Source organism: Bos grunniens, chromosome 2, assembly GCF_055505025.1.
Source record: "Bos grunniens cultivar Pamir isolate PY7600 chromosome 2, Bosgru_T2T1.0, whole genome shotgun sequence".
In the NCBI taxonomy this organism is placed as follows: Eukaryota; Metazoa; Chordata; class Mammalia; order Artiodactyla; family Bovidae; genus Bos; species Bos grunniens.
In genome coordinates, this window is record NC_141166.1 from 16,264,843 (window position 1) to 16,283,608 (window position 18,766).

At 50.7% G+C, this 18,766-nt stretch overlaps 1 protein-coding gene across 1 annotated transcript in view; it reads right to left on the reverse strand.

The window, feature by feature from the left end:
• Positions 1 to 11,484, reverse strand: part of TRIM62 (tripartite motif containing 62) — a 37,773-nt gene extending 26,289 nt beyond the window's left edge. Inside the window, exons 1-2 of the mRNA XM_086335102.1 lie at positions 11,419 to 11,484; positions 10,463 to 10,988 (exon numbers count right to left, since the gene is read on the reverse strand). Of these exons, the coding sequence (XP_086191228.1) occupies positions 10,463 to 10,870 (408 nt within the window). The 5' untranslated portion in view covers positions 10,871 to 10,988; positions 11,419 to 11,484. The remainder of the gene's footprint in view (positions 1 to 10,462; positions 10,989 to 11,418) is intronic.
• Between the last annotated feature and the right edge of the window lie 7,282 nt (positions 11,485 to 18,766).

The window sequence follows — 18,766 nt, forward strand, 5'->3', positions numbered from 1 at the left end:
CCATGGAGTTGTAAAGAGCTGGACACGGCTGAGTGACTGAGCACACACGTACTCTGGGGAAAAGGGCACCATGCCTGAGTGAGGCATTCAAGGCCCTTCAGTATTGACCCAAGATTTCTTTTCCAGCCTTTTCTCTTCATCCAGACCTAACATTCAATGCAGTAGCTGCTAGTCACACATGGTTATTTAAATTCAAATGAAATAAAATAAAATTGAAATTCAGTTCCTAAGCTGTACTGAGTTGGACCATAAATAAGGCTGAATGCCAAAGAATTGATGCTTTTGAACTGTGGTTCTGGAGAAGACTCTTGAGAGTCCCTTGGACAGTAAGGAGATCAAATCAGTAAATCCTAAAGGAAATCAACCTTGAATATTCATTGGAAAGACTGATGCTGACGCTCCAATCCTTTGGCCACCTGATGTGAAGCGCCAATTCACTGGAAAAGACCCCGATGCTTGACAAGATTGAAGGCAGGAGGAGAAGGCAGGAGAAGATGAGATGGTTGGATGGCATCACTAACTCAATGCACATGAGTTTGAGCAAGCTCCGGGAGTTGGTGGAGGACAGGGAAGCCTAGTGTGCTGCAGTCCATGAGGTTGCAAAGAGTTGGACACAACTGAGCAACAGTTATACTAGAGCTAGAAAAACAACAGCTATACTAGAGTAAACATTTCAAGTGCTCAACAGCCACAGGTGACTGGTGGCTATGGTATCAGATGGTGCAGATGCAGGACACTTCCATTATTCCAGAAAGTTCTACTGGACAGTGCTGCTCTAGATGCATGAAGCAACTTGCAGTGACCTCCACCAGGCCTTTACACATGTTGTTCCCTCTGTCTGGAAGGCTCAGCTACATGGTTTTCTCTACTTGTTGCTGCTGCTGCTGCTAACTCGCTTCAGTCGTGTCTGACTCTTAGCCACCCCATGGACTGCAGCCCACCAGGCTCCTCCGTCCATGGGATTTTCCAGGCAAGAGTGCTGGAGTGGGGTGAGTGCTTATCTTGGAAGACCTAGAACAGACATCACCTCCACTGAGAATCCATATCTCAACTCCATTCTGTCATCAGACAATCCCTGTGTGCAGAGCCTTCCCTCACACTATCAGGCACATGCTGCATCTTAACAGCAAGGTTACCTGTCAGTCTTCCCTCTGAGGTATAGGCTTTTAGGCCAGGGACTGTGTCTGAGAGATTTTCACACCCTCAGTACCTAGGAGAGGGCCAGGCACAGAGTTTATATCATGAATCTGCCCTGGGGAGAGGCTAGGCTGGGTCAGGGCTCACCTCTGAAAGGGTGGGCAGAGTCCCCAGGCAGGCAGCTCTCCTCAGGTGAGCTACAGATCCTGAGGGAACAGCTAAGTTAGGAAAAACAAAACGTAGAACCCACAGAGCAGGACTAGGAAGCAGCCTGGGCTTTGTTACTCACCCTGCCTTCCCTCCTTCCAGGCCTGGGATCAGACCTGACCCCCTGGGTTAGGAGACTGGCTTTGTCATCTTGGGCAGGTAACCTAACCTCTCTGGGCCCCAGTCCCTCATCTGAGAAATGGGGATAACAATATCTCCTAGGGTTGGAAGGGTGAAATGAGATAACGGTAAGAAGTGTTGTTTAGCCTTACAGTGGAGAGCCTCGCATACACTGGGTGCTTGGGAGACGGGGGGCCACCATGTCCCGTGTGAGGTTCCTGGGTCACTTCTCCACGTCCCTATGGTTTGCTGTGTCAGGCCCCTCCTTTCCTCCTCAGACGGCCGAAATAGGAAGGGGCCCCAGGGACCATCTAGTCCAGCCATCTGGATTTCTAGAACAGGGAACTGAGGTCCAAGAAAAAGGGACTGAGTGGCCCATGGCCACACGGCTTGACAGAGAACCAACTGGGAAATCTCCCAGCAGATGTCAGACAGGAAACGAAGCTGTTGACGAACTCCTAAGTGATAGAGCTAACTGTGCGGAGGGACACTGACCCTCCTGGAGGCTCAGAACCGGGTCTGGAGGCAGTGTGGCCTAGGTTTGAATTTCACAGTCAGCGTGTCACTTAATTCGCACAACAACCTCATGAGATTGGTGCCTTTGTCACTTGGTCTCTCAGAGGGGGAAAGAGAGTCTCAGAGAGGTCAGGCAGTGTGCCAAAGGGGACAGAGCTTGTAAGAATCAGGAGTGGGGATCTGAGTGACTCCAAAATCCATGCTGGAAACCACTCGGTCCTTCTGTCAGCAATACAGCAATCACGTCTGGGCACCCACAGTCAGGCTCTAGGCCAGTCACTCCAGGGGGCTGGGGCGCTGCAGACAGCCTTTGCCCTTGAGAGTTTGCAGTGAGTAGGACAGGCAGAAATAGAAACAGGTAGACTGCAAAGGGAGAACAGGATAAACGTGGAGGGAACACCCAGGAGCCCGGCTGTGTTTGTGACTCCCTCCCACCTCATTTGCCAAATCTATAAAGTACAGCTAATGACACCACCGGCTCTGTGGTTGTTGTGAGGATTAGGTGACTTAATGCAGGACCTGTCCGGAGGCCCAGGAAGTGCTCAGTCACTCGTGGTTGTCATTATCATCACAATAATTATAATTGTATGTGGAATAGGAAGTTTCTTAGAGAGAGTTTATTTCTGACGGAAAGATCTGGGAAGATGGATGGATGGCTGGGCAGGGTCCCTTCTAGTCTCCAGGGTGGGGCCAGAGCATTCCAGGTGGAGAGAACTGGTCAGGTAGGGGCACAGGTGTGTGCAGGAAGTGAGGGGCAGTTGGGGGTGGCTGGAGCCAGGTATGTGGGTGGAGTCTCAAGCTGGAAAGGCCAGTGGGGCTGGCTGGGATGAGGGCAGCAGGGCGTGGGGTGGAGTTGGCCTTGGAGGTCAGCCTGGGGGAGCTGGACTCTGCAGGCCCATCAATGCTGGGGCAGAACAGGAATGGGGGTGGGGGGTGGGGGGACGCCCTCCTGAGGGCAGAGCCGCTGGAGAGGGGGCAGAGTTAGGGCTGGTGCAGACCTAAGCACACAATTATGCAAATATGTCAGTTGAGAGACTCTGAGGCTCCCGCATGCAGAGAGGCCAGGCCTGGGGCAGCAGCTGTGGGGGAGGACAGAGAGCCAGGGCTCACAGGCCCCCAAGGCCAGACCTCCCTTCCTGCAAGGCCATTCCTCCTCCAGCCCAGAGGATAAAGGTGCTGCCAGAAGCCATCTCCACCAGCTTCAGGGACCCTCTCACCCGTGTCACGCTTCTGCCCCGTGGTAACGGCATGAACTTGGGTGTAGAAAAACCTGGTTTCAAATCCTGGCTGCATGCCCCTGGGTAGATCACATCTTCCCCTCTCAGAGCCTTATCTATAAAATGAGGACCAGAGCCACTTGGCAGGGGATGTGATGAGGATAAAATGAGACGAGACCCCTGAAAGGGCCCAGCATGGCGTGGCTCACGATAGGTACTCAAGACCCTTTGGTGCTCAAGACTCCTCCCCTCCTCCACACCCAGTACTGCCTTCTCTTCCCTCCTCTGGCCCAGAGCTGCCCCAGATCTTCACAGGGCACACTGAACTTGCCTCTTCTCTCCCTTCCCCCAGGTCTCTCTTCTATTTGCAGACCCCTGATGCTCCTGTTTCTGTTTCTTCTGTCAGACCTGAACCCTGATGCATCTTCTCGGCCTCTGAGCCTGCCCTGCCCACTTTGAGCCTCAGGGTCTCTGGCAGGGCAGCACCGCGTGATTATGCCCCCTCTTCCAGGCTGCCCACCAGGCCCACCCACACACCGCCCCTTAAGGCACACTGACCAGGCCCGCCTTGCCTGCTCCAGCCTGTTTCTAGTTCCCCCGCATCTCCAGGGTCAAGTCCACGCTCCTTGGGCAGGACTGGTGTCCAGCTCCTTGGGCAGGACTGGTGCATTCAAGCCCCTTTCCCACCCTTCGCCCTCCAGTCACGATGAACCGCCGGCTCACCTTCATGCCTGTCCCTGGCTGACTCAGATCATCATCTGAGTCCAAGTTCTGGCTTCAGCAACATGTACTGGTTGTGTGGCCTTAGGCACAACTTCTGAGCCTCAGTTTCCTCATGTGAAAAATGGGGCAATGAGACCTGTCTCCTAGGGCGGCTGTGAGGGTGAAACGAGAACGGGTATCTGCCCCGGCACCCTGCACATGGGACCGTGGGTGTTGTTTCTCCCTGTGTAACGTCTCCTCTCTCTGCTCTCAAGACCCAGTTGTCAGCTGGGGAACCTGGCCAACCCTCAGTTGTGCCCACAGGAGCCTAGGACATGACGCGGCAGCTTATAGGCCTGTCTCCCAAGAACCACAGCAGGGCCAAGCTTGTCTTGTTCTCTCCTGGGCCCAGGACCTTGGCCCTCAGTGAGCCAGCAGAGGAGTGTCAACCGAGTAAATTACTGACTAAATCTCTGAATCCAAGAAGGACACCATCTCCACATCCTTGACAACCACCTCTGTGTTCAAACAGAATTCAAGGTCCAGAAAGTAAATGATGCTGTAAAAACAGCACTGGACTGAGATTCCAGGGAGCTGGGCTCTGGACCAAACTTGGGCAAGTCAGTTTCCCCATTTGCACAGTGGGGAGAGGGTGGAAGCGGATTTCTGAGGTCTCATTTGGATGTTCCCTGAGGCAGTTAGGGTGGTGTTGGTGAGGGGGGAAGAATTCTGAGTCAGACCAGAGTCTGACCCAGCTTTGCCTCCTACTTGCAGCGTGATCTTGGGCAAGTTACTGAGCCTCTCAGCCTCATCATCTTCATCTGTGAAATGGGGCTGATCCTAGTCCCACTCGGGGAGCGGGGAAAAGAAAAAGGGCTTCTGTAACGATTCGAGGCCTGTAACAGCACCTGGCACATAACAATGGTCCAATACACTCTGGCTCGTTTTATGGGGTTGTTATTGTTTCTGTTGTCACTTCCTACCCGATCCTTTCCTCTCTAGAAAATAAACATCCTGGGGTCCCCAGCTTCCATTCTGAGTTTCAGCCCCATGACCTGTGCTCAGCCAAGGTGTTCTGGATGAACTGGGCTTTTCCTGGTTGCCCACACACACCTGTGAAGAGGGAAGTAGAGATGCCAACTGCGGCCGTGGGTCTGACTCACTGGCAGCCTTGCCCCAGTGGAGCCTGCTTTGTGCACACAAGTCCTGCCCTCTCCTGCAAAAGTAACAGCAGAGGCCACTTCCCCCAGACACAGACAGCCCAGCTGTCCACAGTAGCAAATAAAGCACCTTCACACCAGCTGTCTCTGGATAGGCAGCAACTCGCTCTCCTTCTTTATGTTTTGTTCTAATTTCCACTTCCCAGGTTGGGAGAGGGTGCAGAGAAGGCAGCACCTTCTGCTCAGCTGGAAGAAGCCAGTGTCAGGATTTGAATCCAGTCCCTCAGCTCTGTTCTTTCCCTGTGTGGCTGCCTCGGGGGTCTCTGGAGCCCCACGCCCAACTCCTCAGGGCTCCCATCCAAGGCTGATCCACTGCTGTCTCCCTTGGCATGAAGGAGGCCTTGGGAAAGGCTCCAGCGGTCACATGAGACCTGGAGGGGGTGGCTGGGACTGCATCCAACCCCTTGCCTGGAGGTTAGGAAGCTGAGATGGCCAGAGAGCCGGATGCCGTGCCCAAGTAAGATGACATTCAGCACCTGCCCTTGGAGCATCAGCTGGCACAGGCAGACGATGTCCGGAGCCTGACCCTGTACACTTGAACTACAAAGACAGGCAGGGTGCGGGGGAGACAGCCACCCGGCCCTGAGAGGTAGCTCAGAGGCTATGCATGGTCCACTCAGCCAGGCTTCAAATCCTGTCCCTGCTGTTTACCAGCTGGGTGACCAAACAAGTCACTGAATTCCTCTGAGCCTCTGTTTCCTTATCTGTAAAAAGAGTAAATTACAGTACCCATTTGACAGGGTGTTATGAAAAACATTAGATGAAAAAAAAATTAAATGAGTCAGTACACGAAAAGTGCTTAGCACTTAGGACTCAGTAATATTAACTGAGAAGCCCCAAACCCTTCTGAGATGGTGGTTCCTTCCCTCCACTTTGCTCTGTGGGCCAGTGCTCAGCAGTGGAAAAAAAGGGAAGGCATACACACACACACACACACACACTGTTTACATGACAAAATTTCTGTAGAACTGTAAACAAATCTTTAAGAAAAAAATCCTGTTTTTCATGGGGTGGGACTATGGGCGGGTTTTAACTTTTACATTATATAGCTCTGTTTCTTATGTTAATTTTATACTCAGAAAAAATAAAGATATTTAAAAATTGCTACCACTAACTGTATGCCAAGCACAGTGTCAGGCACATTTGATACAACCTCCCTCTTACGACATCCTTGCCATGATGGTCGTATTATCCCCATGTTAGCAGGTGGAGGCTTAGAGAATGAAGTGATTGGATCAAGGACACACAGCTTATCGGTGAGGATGCCAGGTTCTGACCCCAGTATTGGAATCTAGGGTACAAAGCCATTCTACTTGCAGGTCAGGGAAAGCTTCATGAAGGAGGGGCTATTTGAGCTGAGCCTGGAAAGCTGAGTAGGACTTCTCCAGGCCTGGGTTCTCAGCCTGTTGTGATTTTTACCGTAGGCGACATTTGATGAAGCCTGAAGGCATTTTTGACTGTCAGAGCTTGGGGTGGGTCACGCTACTAGCATCCAGTGGGTGGAGGCCAGGGATGCTACTAAACAGCCCACAGTGCACAGGATTGCCTTGCATAACATAGACTTGTGTGTGTGCGTGCTCAGTCACTCAGCTGTGTCCAGCTCTTTGCAATACCATGGACTGTAGTCTGCCAGGCTCCTCTGTCCATGGGATCTCCCAGCAAGAATACTGGGGTGGGTTGCCATTTCCTTCTTCAGGGGATCTTCCCGACCCAGGAATCCAACTTGCATCTCCTGCATCATCCTACATCGGCAGGCGGATTCTTTACCACTGTGCCACCTGGGAAGCACTGCATAACATAGACTTATCTGGCCCCAAATGTTAATAGTGCCAAGTACGATGTAACAAACCAGAACTGTCATTTATTGAGTGCTTACTATGTATCAAGTGCAGCACCAACTTCTGGCCAATGTCATCTTATTGAATTCAACCCCGTTATTCCCATGCTGTGAAGGAGGTTCCTGAGGCTCAGAGATGATAAGGAGCTTTCCTAAGGTCACAGAGCCAGAAATGGTACTGCAGACTTGGAGCTGCTTGAGTACAAAGCCAGAGTCCTTTACCTCTCTCCTCTGCTGCGTCTAGGATTTATAATAAATGAAAACAGCTCCAGGCTAACTGTTAGGAGAGGTGGGGGAGGGGGGAGCTGTGAGGAGACTCCTGATGAGCCAGGAGTAGCCTCTTCTGGCCTCAGGGCCTTGGGAAAGGGGAGGATCCTCTCCTCCCTGCTCTGCCATTTCCCCATCTGTCAAAGGAAGTTTGTACCAGATGATCTCCAAGGCCCTGCTGGCTCGGAGTCTGTTATTTTCCAGGAGAGGGGCCCAGCCCAGGCCTCAGGAGCCCTGGGGACAAGCCACCAGCTGCTGGGAGAGGAGGGGGTGTGACAGGCAAGCCCAGTCTCATTTCCAGTGCATAAATAGCTAATGAGCCCCACTTCCCCATGAACAGAGGGGGAGTCATGGGGGTGGGGAGTGGCTTGAGACTCACCCAGCAGCTTACTTCTCCACAGGAGAGGATGTTTCTCTGCCACTTTCTTGCCAAGCCCAAAGGAGGTACCAAAACAAGGCCTCCTTCTCAGGTGAGAGGCAGGTCTGGGCAATTGCCCAGCTGGGCACTTGAGGTCTCATACGTAGAAGGAGAAAGGATGGGAGCGCGTGCTGACCCAGCCCCTAACCTGTGCCAGGCATCTCAATAGCAGATTCATTTCAGGTCAGCCTCGTGAAAATCCTGGTAGGAAAGAATCATTCTGATGCCAGTTTACAGGCGAGAGCCTGGAGGCTTCCATGAAGAAATGTGCCGATTAGACAGACAGGGCTGAAGGAAGGTTTGGAACCTAAATGTGACTGACCCCAGGACAGTACACTAGAGGATGAGTGAGTAGCAGTCTTATTTTTCTTTTCACCCAAGAATGACAGTGTTTCAATAAACATTTGGAGAAAATATATATTCATTTTCTCCTGCCTGCCCCAGGTCATGGAACAGACGACAAAACCCCACAACACCATGATTTGGATTTGCTGGTTTGCAGACAGGGAATTCAAATGTTGGAAAGCAGAGTTCTCCCTAGCTAGAAAGTCAGACAGAGAGACGAGGGGCTGAGTGGCAGGGACGGGATCTGGCTGGGGTCAGGCTGAGCTTTCTAGGCCGGCTCTCTCACTATCTGGCAGTGTGACTTTGGGTATGTTGCATCACCTCTCTGGACCTGTCTCCGCGTCTACATAATGAAAAGGATGGACAGATGGTTTCAGAGTCCCTCCAGTCTCTTACTACCTGTGCTCAGTCCTGTCCAAGCTTCTCTCCTTCTCCCTGTTTAAGTGACTTCATAGACGGGGAGATGGAAGCACCAGAGCCTGGCACAAGGGGCTCTGGGAGTAGAGGGCCAATGCCATCCTTGTGCCAGCTCCCAGAGCCCCCAGCTCTTGCTCTCCATCCCCACACAACCAAACTGAAAGGGAGTCAGCGGTGTTTTGGGGATTAAAGGAACAAGGAGCAGATGAGGTGAACACAGGGTCATTTCTCCTAGGGCCAGGGTATCTGCTGATGCAGGCGGGCTCACGGAGACTCATGTATAAGGGGGGTGACCCCCTACAACAGGGAAAATAGTCATTTAGCTCCTGCTTAAGGAGTCAAAAACCTTCTGCTTCCAAAGGCTCTACAGTCTGGGCCAACTTAGGTCAGGGATGGTCATTCATTCAACCTTTACTGATGTGCGCTGTGGGCCAGGCCTTGTGCCAGGCTTTAGGTCCACAGATATGACGACTAAGAGACTGTCCCTTCTCTTGGTGACTGTGTGCTAGTCTGGTATCCTGAGGCCAAAGACACAAGGTTTGCTAGATTTAAATGGTTTAGCTTGAGAAAGAGATTCCAGGCTCACAAAAAGCTTGGGAATCACTTTATTAAACACAGCAAGATGGGTTTCTTTGCTACAAGATTTCTCTAAGCCTTTAATATGCAAATGTACACTGAGAATTCTCCAAGGAGGGTATAGAGAATGTACTTTATTTCCTAATTATAGCTAATCTTGGAACACTATTTTAATATTTATTTTTATTTATTTATTTGGTTATGCCGGGTCTTAGTTATGGGATGCGGGATCTTTAGTTGCAGCAATGCAAACTCTTGGTTGCAGACCAGGGATCAACCCCAGCCCCCTGCCTTGGAAGTGTGGAGGCTTAGCCACTGGATCATCAGAGAAGTTCCTGGAACACTATTTTTTTTTTAATATTATACTTATTAACAAAGACTGCAGTGCTAATGCTATTGTTTTGGAGTTTAGAGAAGGCTTATACAGAGAGAGCATTTGAGCAGGGCTTTGAGAGTTGAACAGGAGTCGGTCAGTGAGGATGGGAAGGCTGCAGGGAGATCAATTACAGTCCTAGGCTGACTATGATCAGGCTACCCTGAATGTACTGTTTCACATAGTCCTCAAGGTCCTGATGTGGGCGACAGAGCTAAAGAGGTCACTAAAAGTCCCTGGAAACTCCTAGAGGTCCACTCTTTCTCTTTTCTTGAATCACCTCACCTCAGGGTCTTATTACCCAGATCTTGAGCCTATAGGTCCTATCTCACTCTCAATTAGCCTCTACTGTGATTTCAACTCAGAATGATTTTTACAGTATCTGAACTTGATCCCAGCCTAGACCCTCACACACCTTGCCCTAGCCCCTGGCACCCAAATCCACTCTCTCAGCAGTTTGCTGACCCTCATTTAGACCCTCTCTTAGATTTAACCCTGACCTGCTCAGAGTGATCTAGCCCAGGTACTGATCCCCAGGTCCTGATGCACACCTGATCGAACCCCCAAGGACATCATGCCCCAAAACCTGCAGTTCAGCTACAATGTCTAGTCCAGACTCATCCTCGGACGGCGGCCCCAACCCCTGTCCAGTCCTGACTTTGTTCCCATTCCCCACCTGTGTCTTTGTCCCCAACTCAATCCTGAACCATTCTTATGTGGGCCCTGTCTCCAGGTCCCACTCTAGGACCTCCCACAGTGGCCCTGCCCTTGCCCAGCTCAGATTCGGCCGCGTCCCTAACCTTGCCCCAGCCAGTACAGCTCTGATCCTATTTGTCCCCGCCGTCGCACTCCACTGGGGCTCTCTCCCCAGCCATGGACCCACCCCCGGCTTCAGTTCTGAGACCCAGCCTGGAGAACTCGGCTCAAGGCCCCACCCTCAACACCGCCTCCTCGCCACGGCCCCGCCCCGTCCTAATTCTGATAGGGCCCTGACCCTGCCGGCGGCCCCGCCCTATGGCAATTCTGACTGGGCCCTGCCCGCGCGGTCCAGCCCTGACCCCGCCCCCGGCCCCGCCCCGCCCCCCGCCCCAGGCCGAGCAAACAGCTCACCTGCAACTCCTCGAAGGCATCATCGATGCCGGTGACCTGGTGCTGCTCGTGTAGTGCGGGTTCATCGCAAAAGAAGCAGAGCAGTGCGCGGTCCGTGAGGCAGAAGAGCTTGACCTTGTCGTGTGCCTGGCACGGTCGCGCGGCCCGGCGCGCGTTGAGGATGGCGTCCAGGGGGAAGGCGCTATAGCGCTCCACGATGTTGGCCAGCTTGAGGCTGGGCGCGAGCGCGGGCTCTGCAAACGTGCGCCGGCACTCGGGGCAGTCGCGGGCGCCCTGCGCTTCCTGCCTCACCCAGTGCTCGGTGATGCAGCGGCGGCAGAAGTAGTGCTCGCAGCCCAGGCTCACCGGGTCCTGGTAGATGCTCAGACAGATGGAGCAAAGCAGCTCGTCCTTGAGACTGCATGCCATGGCGCCAGGGGCGGTGGGAGAGGGTCCCCCGAGATGCAGGGGGCGGCGGGGAGAGCGCGGCGCTGTCGGGGGCAGCTCCTGGGAATGGGTGCCAGGAGCAGGCCCGGAGAAGCAGGAGCTACAAGAGAAGGAAGAGGTGTTGTCCGGGAGCGGGGTAATGCGAGTAAGAGGTCCGGGGTAGAGACTATCCGAGAAGTGAGCCCAGGAAGGTGGTCTCGAGGTAGTGGGTGACCCGGAGCGATGGGTGCTGGAGGGAGGGGGCCGTGGGTGTCTGGGGGAGGGTGCTCCCAGCAAGAAGAGTCTAGGGAAAGGGGCAGTCCCGAGGTATGGGTGCTGGGAGAAGAGGATCAGGGAGGGGGGCGGAGGCCTTGGGGGGCTATAATACCAGGATGGGTGCGGTGGGGGGAGGGGGAGAAGCTGGGGATGGGGAATTCTCGGGGAGGGGGAAGAGCCACCCCTCGGCTGTTCCCGGCAGAGGAGAGGAGGGGTGTGAGCAAGCTCAGCTGTTCGATCCCGGCCCCAAGACCCGTCCCCGCGCGGCCTCTTACCCTCGCCGGCTCAGAGGCCACAGCTTCGGTCCCAGCGCAGCCTCCCAACCCGGAACCAGCCGAGCCAAAGCTGCCGGCGGCCTCGGCTCCCTCCCCGCCTCCGCGGGCGGGGACCCAGTGACTCCGCCCCCGCGGCGGGCGGGGGAGAGGAGGGGCAGGGCCGGGACTCCAGCCTGCGAAACCCCTCCCCGCCCCCACCATTCCCTAGCTCCCAGGGGTGCGAAAGCCAGCTGTTCCTTCAGGGTCTGTACTTGGAACAACATCCAGGTCTCGCTTGGCGTCCCTGCAGCGGAGGTGGGCGGGGGAGGGGAGGCGGGAGAAGTGAGCCTCTATTTTGAGAGGGTAAGGAGTACAGGATCTTTTTGGATCATCAATGTGAAGATTGGTGAAAAATAATATTTTGTATTAAAACAAATACAGGTATGTTGTTTAATCTGCGTAGAATACAACTTTTGCATAAAATGTAAAGATAAAACTCGAGAAATACCCTGCTTGCTTAGAGCAAGTTCAAGAGCCTCACACTTCTAAGCCCTGGGGTCCCATTTCCTCTTCACTTTCTTAAGCAGTGCTAATGGCGGAAGTTGGAAAGTCCTGGCCCTGACTTATATCTAACCTGAGGAGTTGTCTCCACTTAGCAAGCGTTTCTGGAGTGCTATAGTATGAGTGCTGTATTATGGAGAGGGTGAAAGAGTAATAGGAGACCTGGTCTGCATGCCAGATGGAGAGGGGATAAGGGATTTCTAGGCAGAGGGGGCAGCATGTGCAGGAGCATGGAGGTGTGAAAGGGGAGGAAAATTTTGGGGAAGTGTGAGCAGTTCTCTATTGTTGGGGTTGGGGTGGAAAAGGGGCTAGAGTGGGGTGGAGGGCGTTGAGGGTCTTGCTGAAAGATTTCCTGAAAGCATTGAGCTTTCAAGCAGGGGACTGACCTGGTCTGATGTGGGTTTCAGGAAGTCAAGGTGATGCTTATTAGCCCATTGGCAAGATGAAAGCAGACTTTCTGATTTGTCCGCATATGTGCAGTGCTCTGTGGACAGTGAAGGTGTGTAGCTTAATAACAGAAGCAAAGATGTGGGTTTCAAGAAGAGAGACCGGGCAGCAGTAGATTCATGTTGTCATAGTGCCTGCAGATGATGAGACCTGAGCTGGCACCATGACAGTGGGTAAGGAGAGAAAGACAGGATACTGAAAGTATAGACACTCTGAAATTTTGTAATGGATTGACTATGGAGTGAGAAAGAAGGAGGCATGAAGGTGGCTCCCCCCAGTTTCTGGCTCCTCCAGCAACGTCTTCACTGGAGTTAAACTTTATCAAAGCACAATTTAAGAAAAAGCTTGACGTTTACCCCTCTGCTATTTATGTGTCCTCCATCACATCGTTACCTGGTTTCTTGTCTCCATCATTGCCAGAAATAAGTTGGTAGCCCGTGTAACAACTATTCATGGATTTTTCCTTGCAGTCAGGGCCCTGATTTTGTTCAGGTGGCGCCCCCCGCCTTCCCCAAGTGACCAAGGGTTGGCTGACCCCAGTCCAGCTCTAGGAATAAGTCCTGTTCAGTCCAAATCCATCATGATGGTTACATTCCTCTCGCCAGTGATGGCTTAGGTTTGGACATATGATGCAGGTCTGGCCTTAAATACCAGAGGGGAATCTTGTGGCAAGGAGACAGCTTCTGCAAAGGGTCTCTTCCCTATCAAAACCAGTCTGCCCTTTTTGCTGGATATACTTGTATGTGTTTGGTGGTGATACTTGGAATTGCTCCCAGTCTGAGGATGCAGCCAATACATGACAGAGGCAAGGAGAATCCTGGGGAAGAGGAACTGGTGCACTGACGGAGAGTCTAGACTTTCGGATATATGAGATGGTCTGTCTTACTGCTTAAGCAGGTTTAATAGCACTGTGCTTTCTCTTGGCAAACAAAAGAATCCCAAATGATACACTGATATGCACCTTCATTTTTTTTACAAAGAGGGCAGAGTCTAAATTATTGAAGCACTTGAAATGAAAAAAGGCTTGATGATGGATGAAGCAGTGGGCTTCATTTATTCAATATGTAATCCATCCTCCTCTTCTATAGCAATATAGTAGCTAGAGAAAGGATGAGTTGCTAGGTGCCACATTTTCCAGCTGCTCTTGCAGCTGAGTGTGGTTTTGTGACTAAATCCTTTGTAATAAAATGTAATAGAAATAGGCCTAAGGTATGTGCTCTTCTGTGTTCCATTTCCTCTTCCCTCATGGTGTCTCAGATGGTAAAGAATCTGCCTGCAATGCAGGATACCTGGGTTTGATCCCTGGGTCAGCAAGATCCCCCAGAGAAGGAAATGGCAACCCACTCCAGTATTCTTGTCTGGAGAACCCCATGGAGAGAGGAGACTGGTGGGCTCCAGGGGTTGCAAACAGTCAGACATGACTGAGCAACTAACACTTTGACTTTTCATGTTGAAACACAGATGTGTAAGGAACCCAGCTTCAGTAATGCTTCAGTGAGGCTGACAGAGCAAAGATGAGGAAGGAACCTGGGTTCCTGAATGACTGCATGGAGTGGATCACCCACCAATGTGGACTAGAGAGTGAGAAATAAACTTCCTCTTTCTAGAAGCCTTTGTATGTGGGACTCTGTTGTAGCAGCTTAGTCTACCCCATGCTACTCATAGCTGTTTTTAGAAGAGGCTTTGGTACTATTTTATGCTACTGTCCAAATCTTTTCAATAGCTAAGTTCCTCTTAATCTAGCACCAATCTCTTCTAAAGAGTATAGAACATGGTTTTCTCTGGCTGAAAGTTGCAGTCTCTTAGACCCATGACAATTCTTTCCAGCTTTCAATCTTTTTGCCCTTCGAGTTGTTGTTCTTCTGAATTTACCCCCATTTCCACTAAGATACTGAGCACCACACTCCTGCAAACTGTTAGTTATATTTGTTTGGCAAGTCATTGCTCCTTCTGGATCTGTTTCTCCAACCTGATGTGGCTGAGAGGTCAACCAAGACTTTGTGATCCTGACTGCAGGGTATGCTACCCACATCTATTCATTCTCTAAAGAATAATATCAGGAGTTAAAATTTTTTTTATGCATCCAAGAGATGTTGTTGAGTGATTAAAAAAAAAGGGAGAAGGAGACCCCATACACACAGATACATGGACATGGGCACATGCAGTCCTATGCATGCTCACAGGCATTATTTGTATAGCAAAAATCTGTAGACCACTATAGCAATCCTAGCTGTGTTTACATGTAGGCTAGGGTGGGGGGACTTTACTTATGACACTGTATAGCTCTATTTGCTTATTGTTTGCTTTTATAATCCCAAAAAAGATTTGCAATAAAGATCAGCACAACATTGTAAATCAACTATACTTCAAAAAAAAAAAAAAAGACACAGTTGATTCTCATCTTCATAGCTTTTGTTTGCAAATTCGCCTACCCCTCATTTACTTGTAACCCCCGCCCCCCAATCAACACTTGAGGGGTTTTCACTGTCATTTGTGGACACACAGAGGTCCAGGGTAGCAAACATTTAGATTGTCTGATACACAACAGATGCGGAACCAGTCTTCTTGTTTCAGCTCTCTTACAACCAACTTTTCATGATCTTTTCAGCACCACTTTTTTCCCTCACTTTTGGGGCTTTTTGTTGGTGATTTTGCTGTTTTAAAATTACTCCGAAGCCCGGCACTAACGTGCTATCTTGTGTTTCCAAGTGCACCAGGGCTGTGACGGGCCTTGGGGGTTGGAGGCGGCTGGAGGAGTGTGTTTGATAAGCTTCATTCAGGCATAAGTTATAGTGCTGTTGGCCATGAGTTCAACGTTAGTGAATCAACAACATATATTAAATAAGGCGTTTTTAAACAGAAACACACTTAAAACAAGGTTATGTATTGATTGGTTGACAAAAATGCGGCCAGAGGCTCCCAGGAACCTGCTTCTGTATTTCCTCAAGGGGCAATGGTTTAATATTCCCTATTTCAGTCTCTGCAGCGACTTAGTGGAACATAACTGTGTGAATGTCAAGAGTCACTTGTACTTAACGTTGTGTCTAACAGCAGTTCAGTTCAGTTCAGTTCAGTCGCTCAGTCGTGTCTGACTATTTGCGACCCCACGAATCGCAGCACGCATCAGTAGGAGGTACCAAACCCCATGCCCCTTTCCCTCCAGGTAACATTGGCTTGAGGACTTTCCCAGTGGCTCAGCGGTAAAGAATCCACCTGCAAAGCGGCAGATGAAGGTTTGATCCCTGGGTTGAGAAGATCTTCTGGAGGAGGAAATGGCAACACACTCCAGTATTCTTGCTGGAAAAGTCCCAGGGACAGAGGAGCCTGGTGGGCTGTAGTCCACGGGGTCGGACATGACTGAGCTCCGGGGCACAGAGAATGTGTAGCATACAAAGCAACATTGGCTCAGGTCTGTCAAAGGGGGAGCGGAAGAGAATGACCGTGGGTTGAGCCACTTCTGTGTGTCAGGCCCTGCACTAGGTGCTTGGTGTCCATGACTTTTATTTAATCCTCGCAACAGCCCTCCAGACTTGTCCTTTTTCTCCCGCTTTGCAGATGAGAAAACTGCAGCTCGAAGGGGAGACGTGACTTGCCTCAAACCAGAGCAAGTAAAAGGCACAGACTTTTTCACCCCCAGATACTGGAGAGAAGATTCCACATTTATGCATCTTGGAGCTGGGTCATACCTGGGCCCATAGCTCTATCCGATGGTCTTTATAAGCTATCCAGCTAGCCTCCCTTTCTCTTCCCTTCTCCACCACACCAAACCTTTGCCTGTTTGCTCAAGTACCATAGACACCCCCTGCTTCTTTCTCAGTGGGGGACCAAGCATTCCATACTAGGAAAAATGTCCCTCCAGGGGGCTTTCTTAGCATCCACTCCCCTTCAGCCTAGATCCATCCTTTGTGCAGTGAAGCTGAGTGTAAAATAAACAAATGGAATGAAGGCAGTGCATTTATAACTTGATTCATCCTCAGCTCCTTTCCTCTAGTCTGAGGATGAAGTTGCCTTAATTCTTCCACCTAGGCCCGAGTTGGATCCTCTCAGGCCTCCTCTGGGATCTGATTCCTTCAGCTTTCTCCCTCTCCACCCTGTATTTTCATTTCTTGCCTTGGCATTGACTACTTACACTCAGCCGATAAACAGGCTCGAGTTTCTCTTAAAACAGCCCTCTCTCCACTTCCCCCGTCTTGAGCGACCATCTCATTTCTTCTTGCCTTTCTCTAGCCCAGCCTCTTGGAAGAATTGTCTGCCCACCCTCCTCTGCCATTCATCAGCCATGGCAGCCTGGCCCTGCTCCCCACCATTCCACCAAACTCACTAATAACCTCCTAATTGCCAATTAAAGATAGCTGCTAATATACAGCTGCTGCTGCAGAGAAACAAAACACAGAGACAAATTAAGAGAAACTTTGAAATATTCATGATTACACCACCCAGAAAGACCTATTGTTAATACTTGGCTTATATCCTCATAGGCGTTTATCACGCGCGTGCACACACACACACACATATACACGCATGCATGCACACACGAGGAAGAAGGGAAGAGGGAGGGGGAAAGAGGGATATTTTTTAAAATTAAGGTAATTCTTAAGAGAGAGGTTTTTTAAAAATAGAAATGAGTTCACTCTCTAAATCATTTCTTTTCTTGAGCCACATGTGTCTTTAGCATAGGGCCTTCCAGGAGCTGACCTTGAGAAAATAGTTTATTTGGGAGATGTTTTTAAGTAACACTACAGAGAAGTGGGAGAGTGATACAGGGAACAGGAGGCAGCCCCCTATGGCTGTACTATCAAGCCAGCTAGCACAGAGGGCAAGTGACAATTTCTCCTGCAGGGAAGCCTCTAGGAGTGGGAAAAAACATGCCTCACAGTGATCCCACCCCAAGGATGAGGAAGGTGGGCATTTATACACCATCTCAGAGTGTTGAGGCTGCTCCCCAGTACTTGTGACCTGTGATGTATGTAGTCAGCTTCCTGCAGTTCTGGGGAGAAGATCCCTCAGCCACAGCCATGGTACACATGCTGGCCCACTGAGGGGGCTGAAGGATAAGGACAGGGCACAATAGTATCTGTGACGGCCCTCCTTACACACCCTCAGATCAACTAGCACCCCACTTCAAGTTTCATGTCCTGCCCCTGCTTCTTCAAGGTGGTAACCAGTCATTTTTTTAAAAAAAAGAAGACAACAGGAGGATCAGTGGAACAAGCCAAAATGCCACTGCTGTCGTTGGTCCTGAGATGAAGCGATGCTCGTCAGCTTCCTTCTCTACCACCCTTTAAAAAAAAAACTGTATTTGGCTGTATCAGGTCTTAGCTGTAGTACACAGGATCTTCATTGTGGCATACAGACTCTCTCGTGTGGCACATGGGCTCAGTTGCTCCACGGCATGTGGGATCTTATAGCTTGTGGGATCTTAGTTCCTCCACCAGGGATTGAACCTGCATCCCCTGCATTGCAAGAAGGATGCTTAACCACTGACCTCCAGGGAAGTCCCTCTACCACCCACTCTAGATGCCTCTCACCTGAGTCAGCTGGGGTCCCTTACTCCTGCCAGTTCAGTAACTCCTTTCTTTGCCTGCACTTCTCCTGACATGAGAAGCTCAGAGTTGCCAGGAGGCGTACATAATTTTAGATTTAGTAAAAACCATTATGGTGGCTTCTGGTAGGAGTGTTCTCTTACCCTCTAGGAAATAGGATCTCTAGTCTAGCAGAGCCTAAAGGTTTGGGGATAGGAAGCATAAATTTACCAAATGGGACACCAGGAATAAAGGTGAGGAGGGCCACTTCCATGGTTCCCAGAGCTGTATAGTCTACTGATCAGGAATATAGCATGTATTTATGTAATGGCTATTAGCTGAAGGTATATATGTTAAGGACAGCATCTTGACCCTATCTTCTAGCTGATGCCTTAGTTATACTTTCAAGTGATTATCCCAATATTTTCTCAAGATGGCAGCTTCTGGTTGATATGGTATATAGTAGGACCAGTGGTTAATATGGTCATGCCCACTTCCTCCATGGTCATGTTATTGGGGGATCCCATCATGATAAATTAGACACTCCGGGAGCCTTCAGATAGTAATGCTAGGCAAGAGATTATGAACTGAGAAGACAAGCCTGCATCAATCCCAAGAAGTCGTGGATGAATCATGGCCCCTCTGGGATGGTTGGGTTCTTTGTAATCAGCCTGGCACCCTGTGCCCTCCTTCAGGGGTGGTACCCTATCAAGTATATCAGTCTTTGCTCTGACAGACTGAGCACTGAGTAGTGGTAGTACCTAGATCGGCTTTGCGAGAGGGAGCCCATGCCTTTGGGCCAAGCAGGGCTTCCATCCTTGCTGCCATGGCTACTTGGT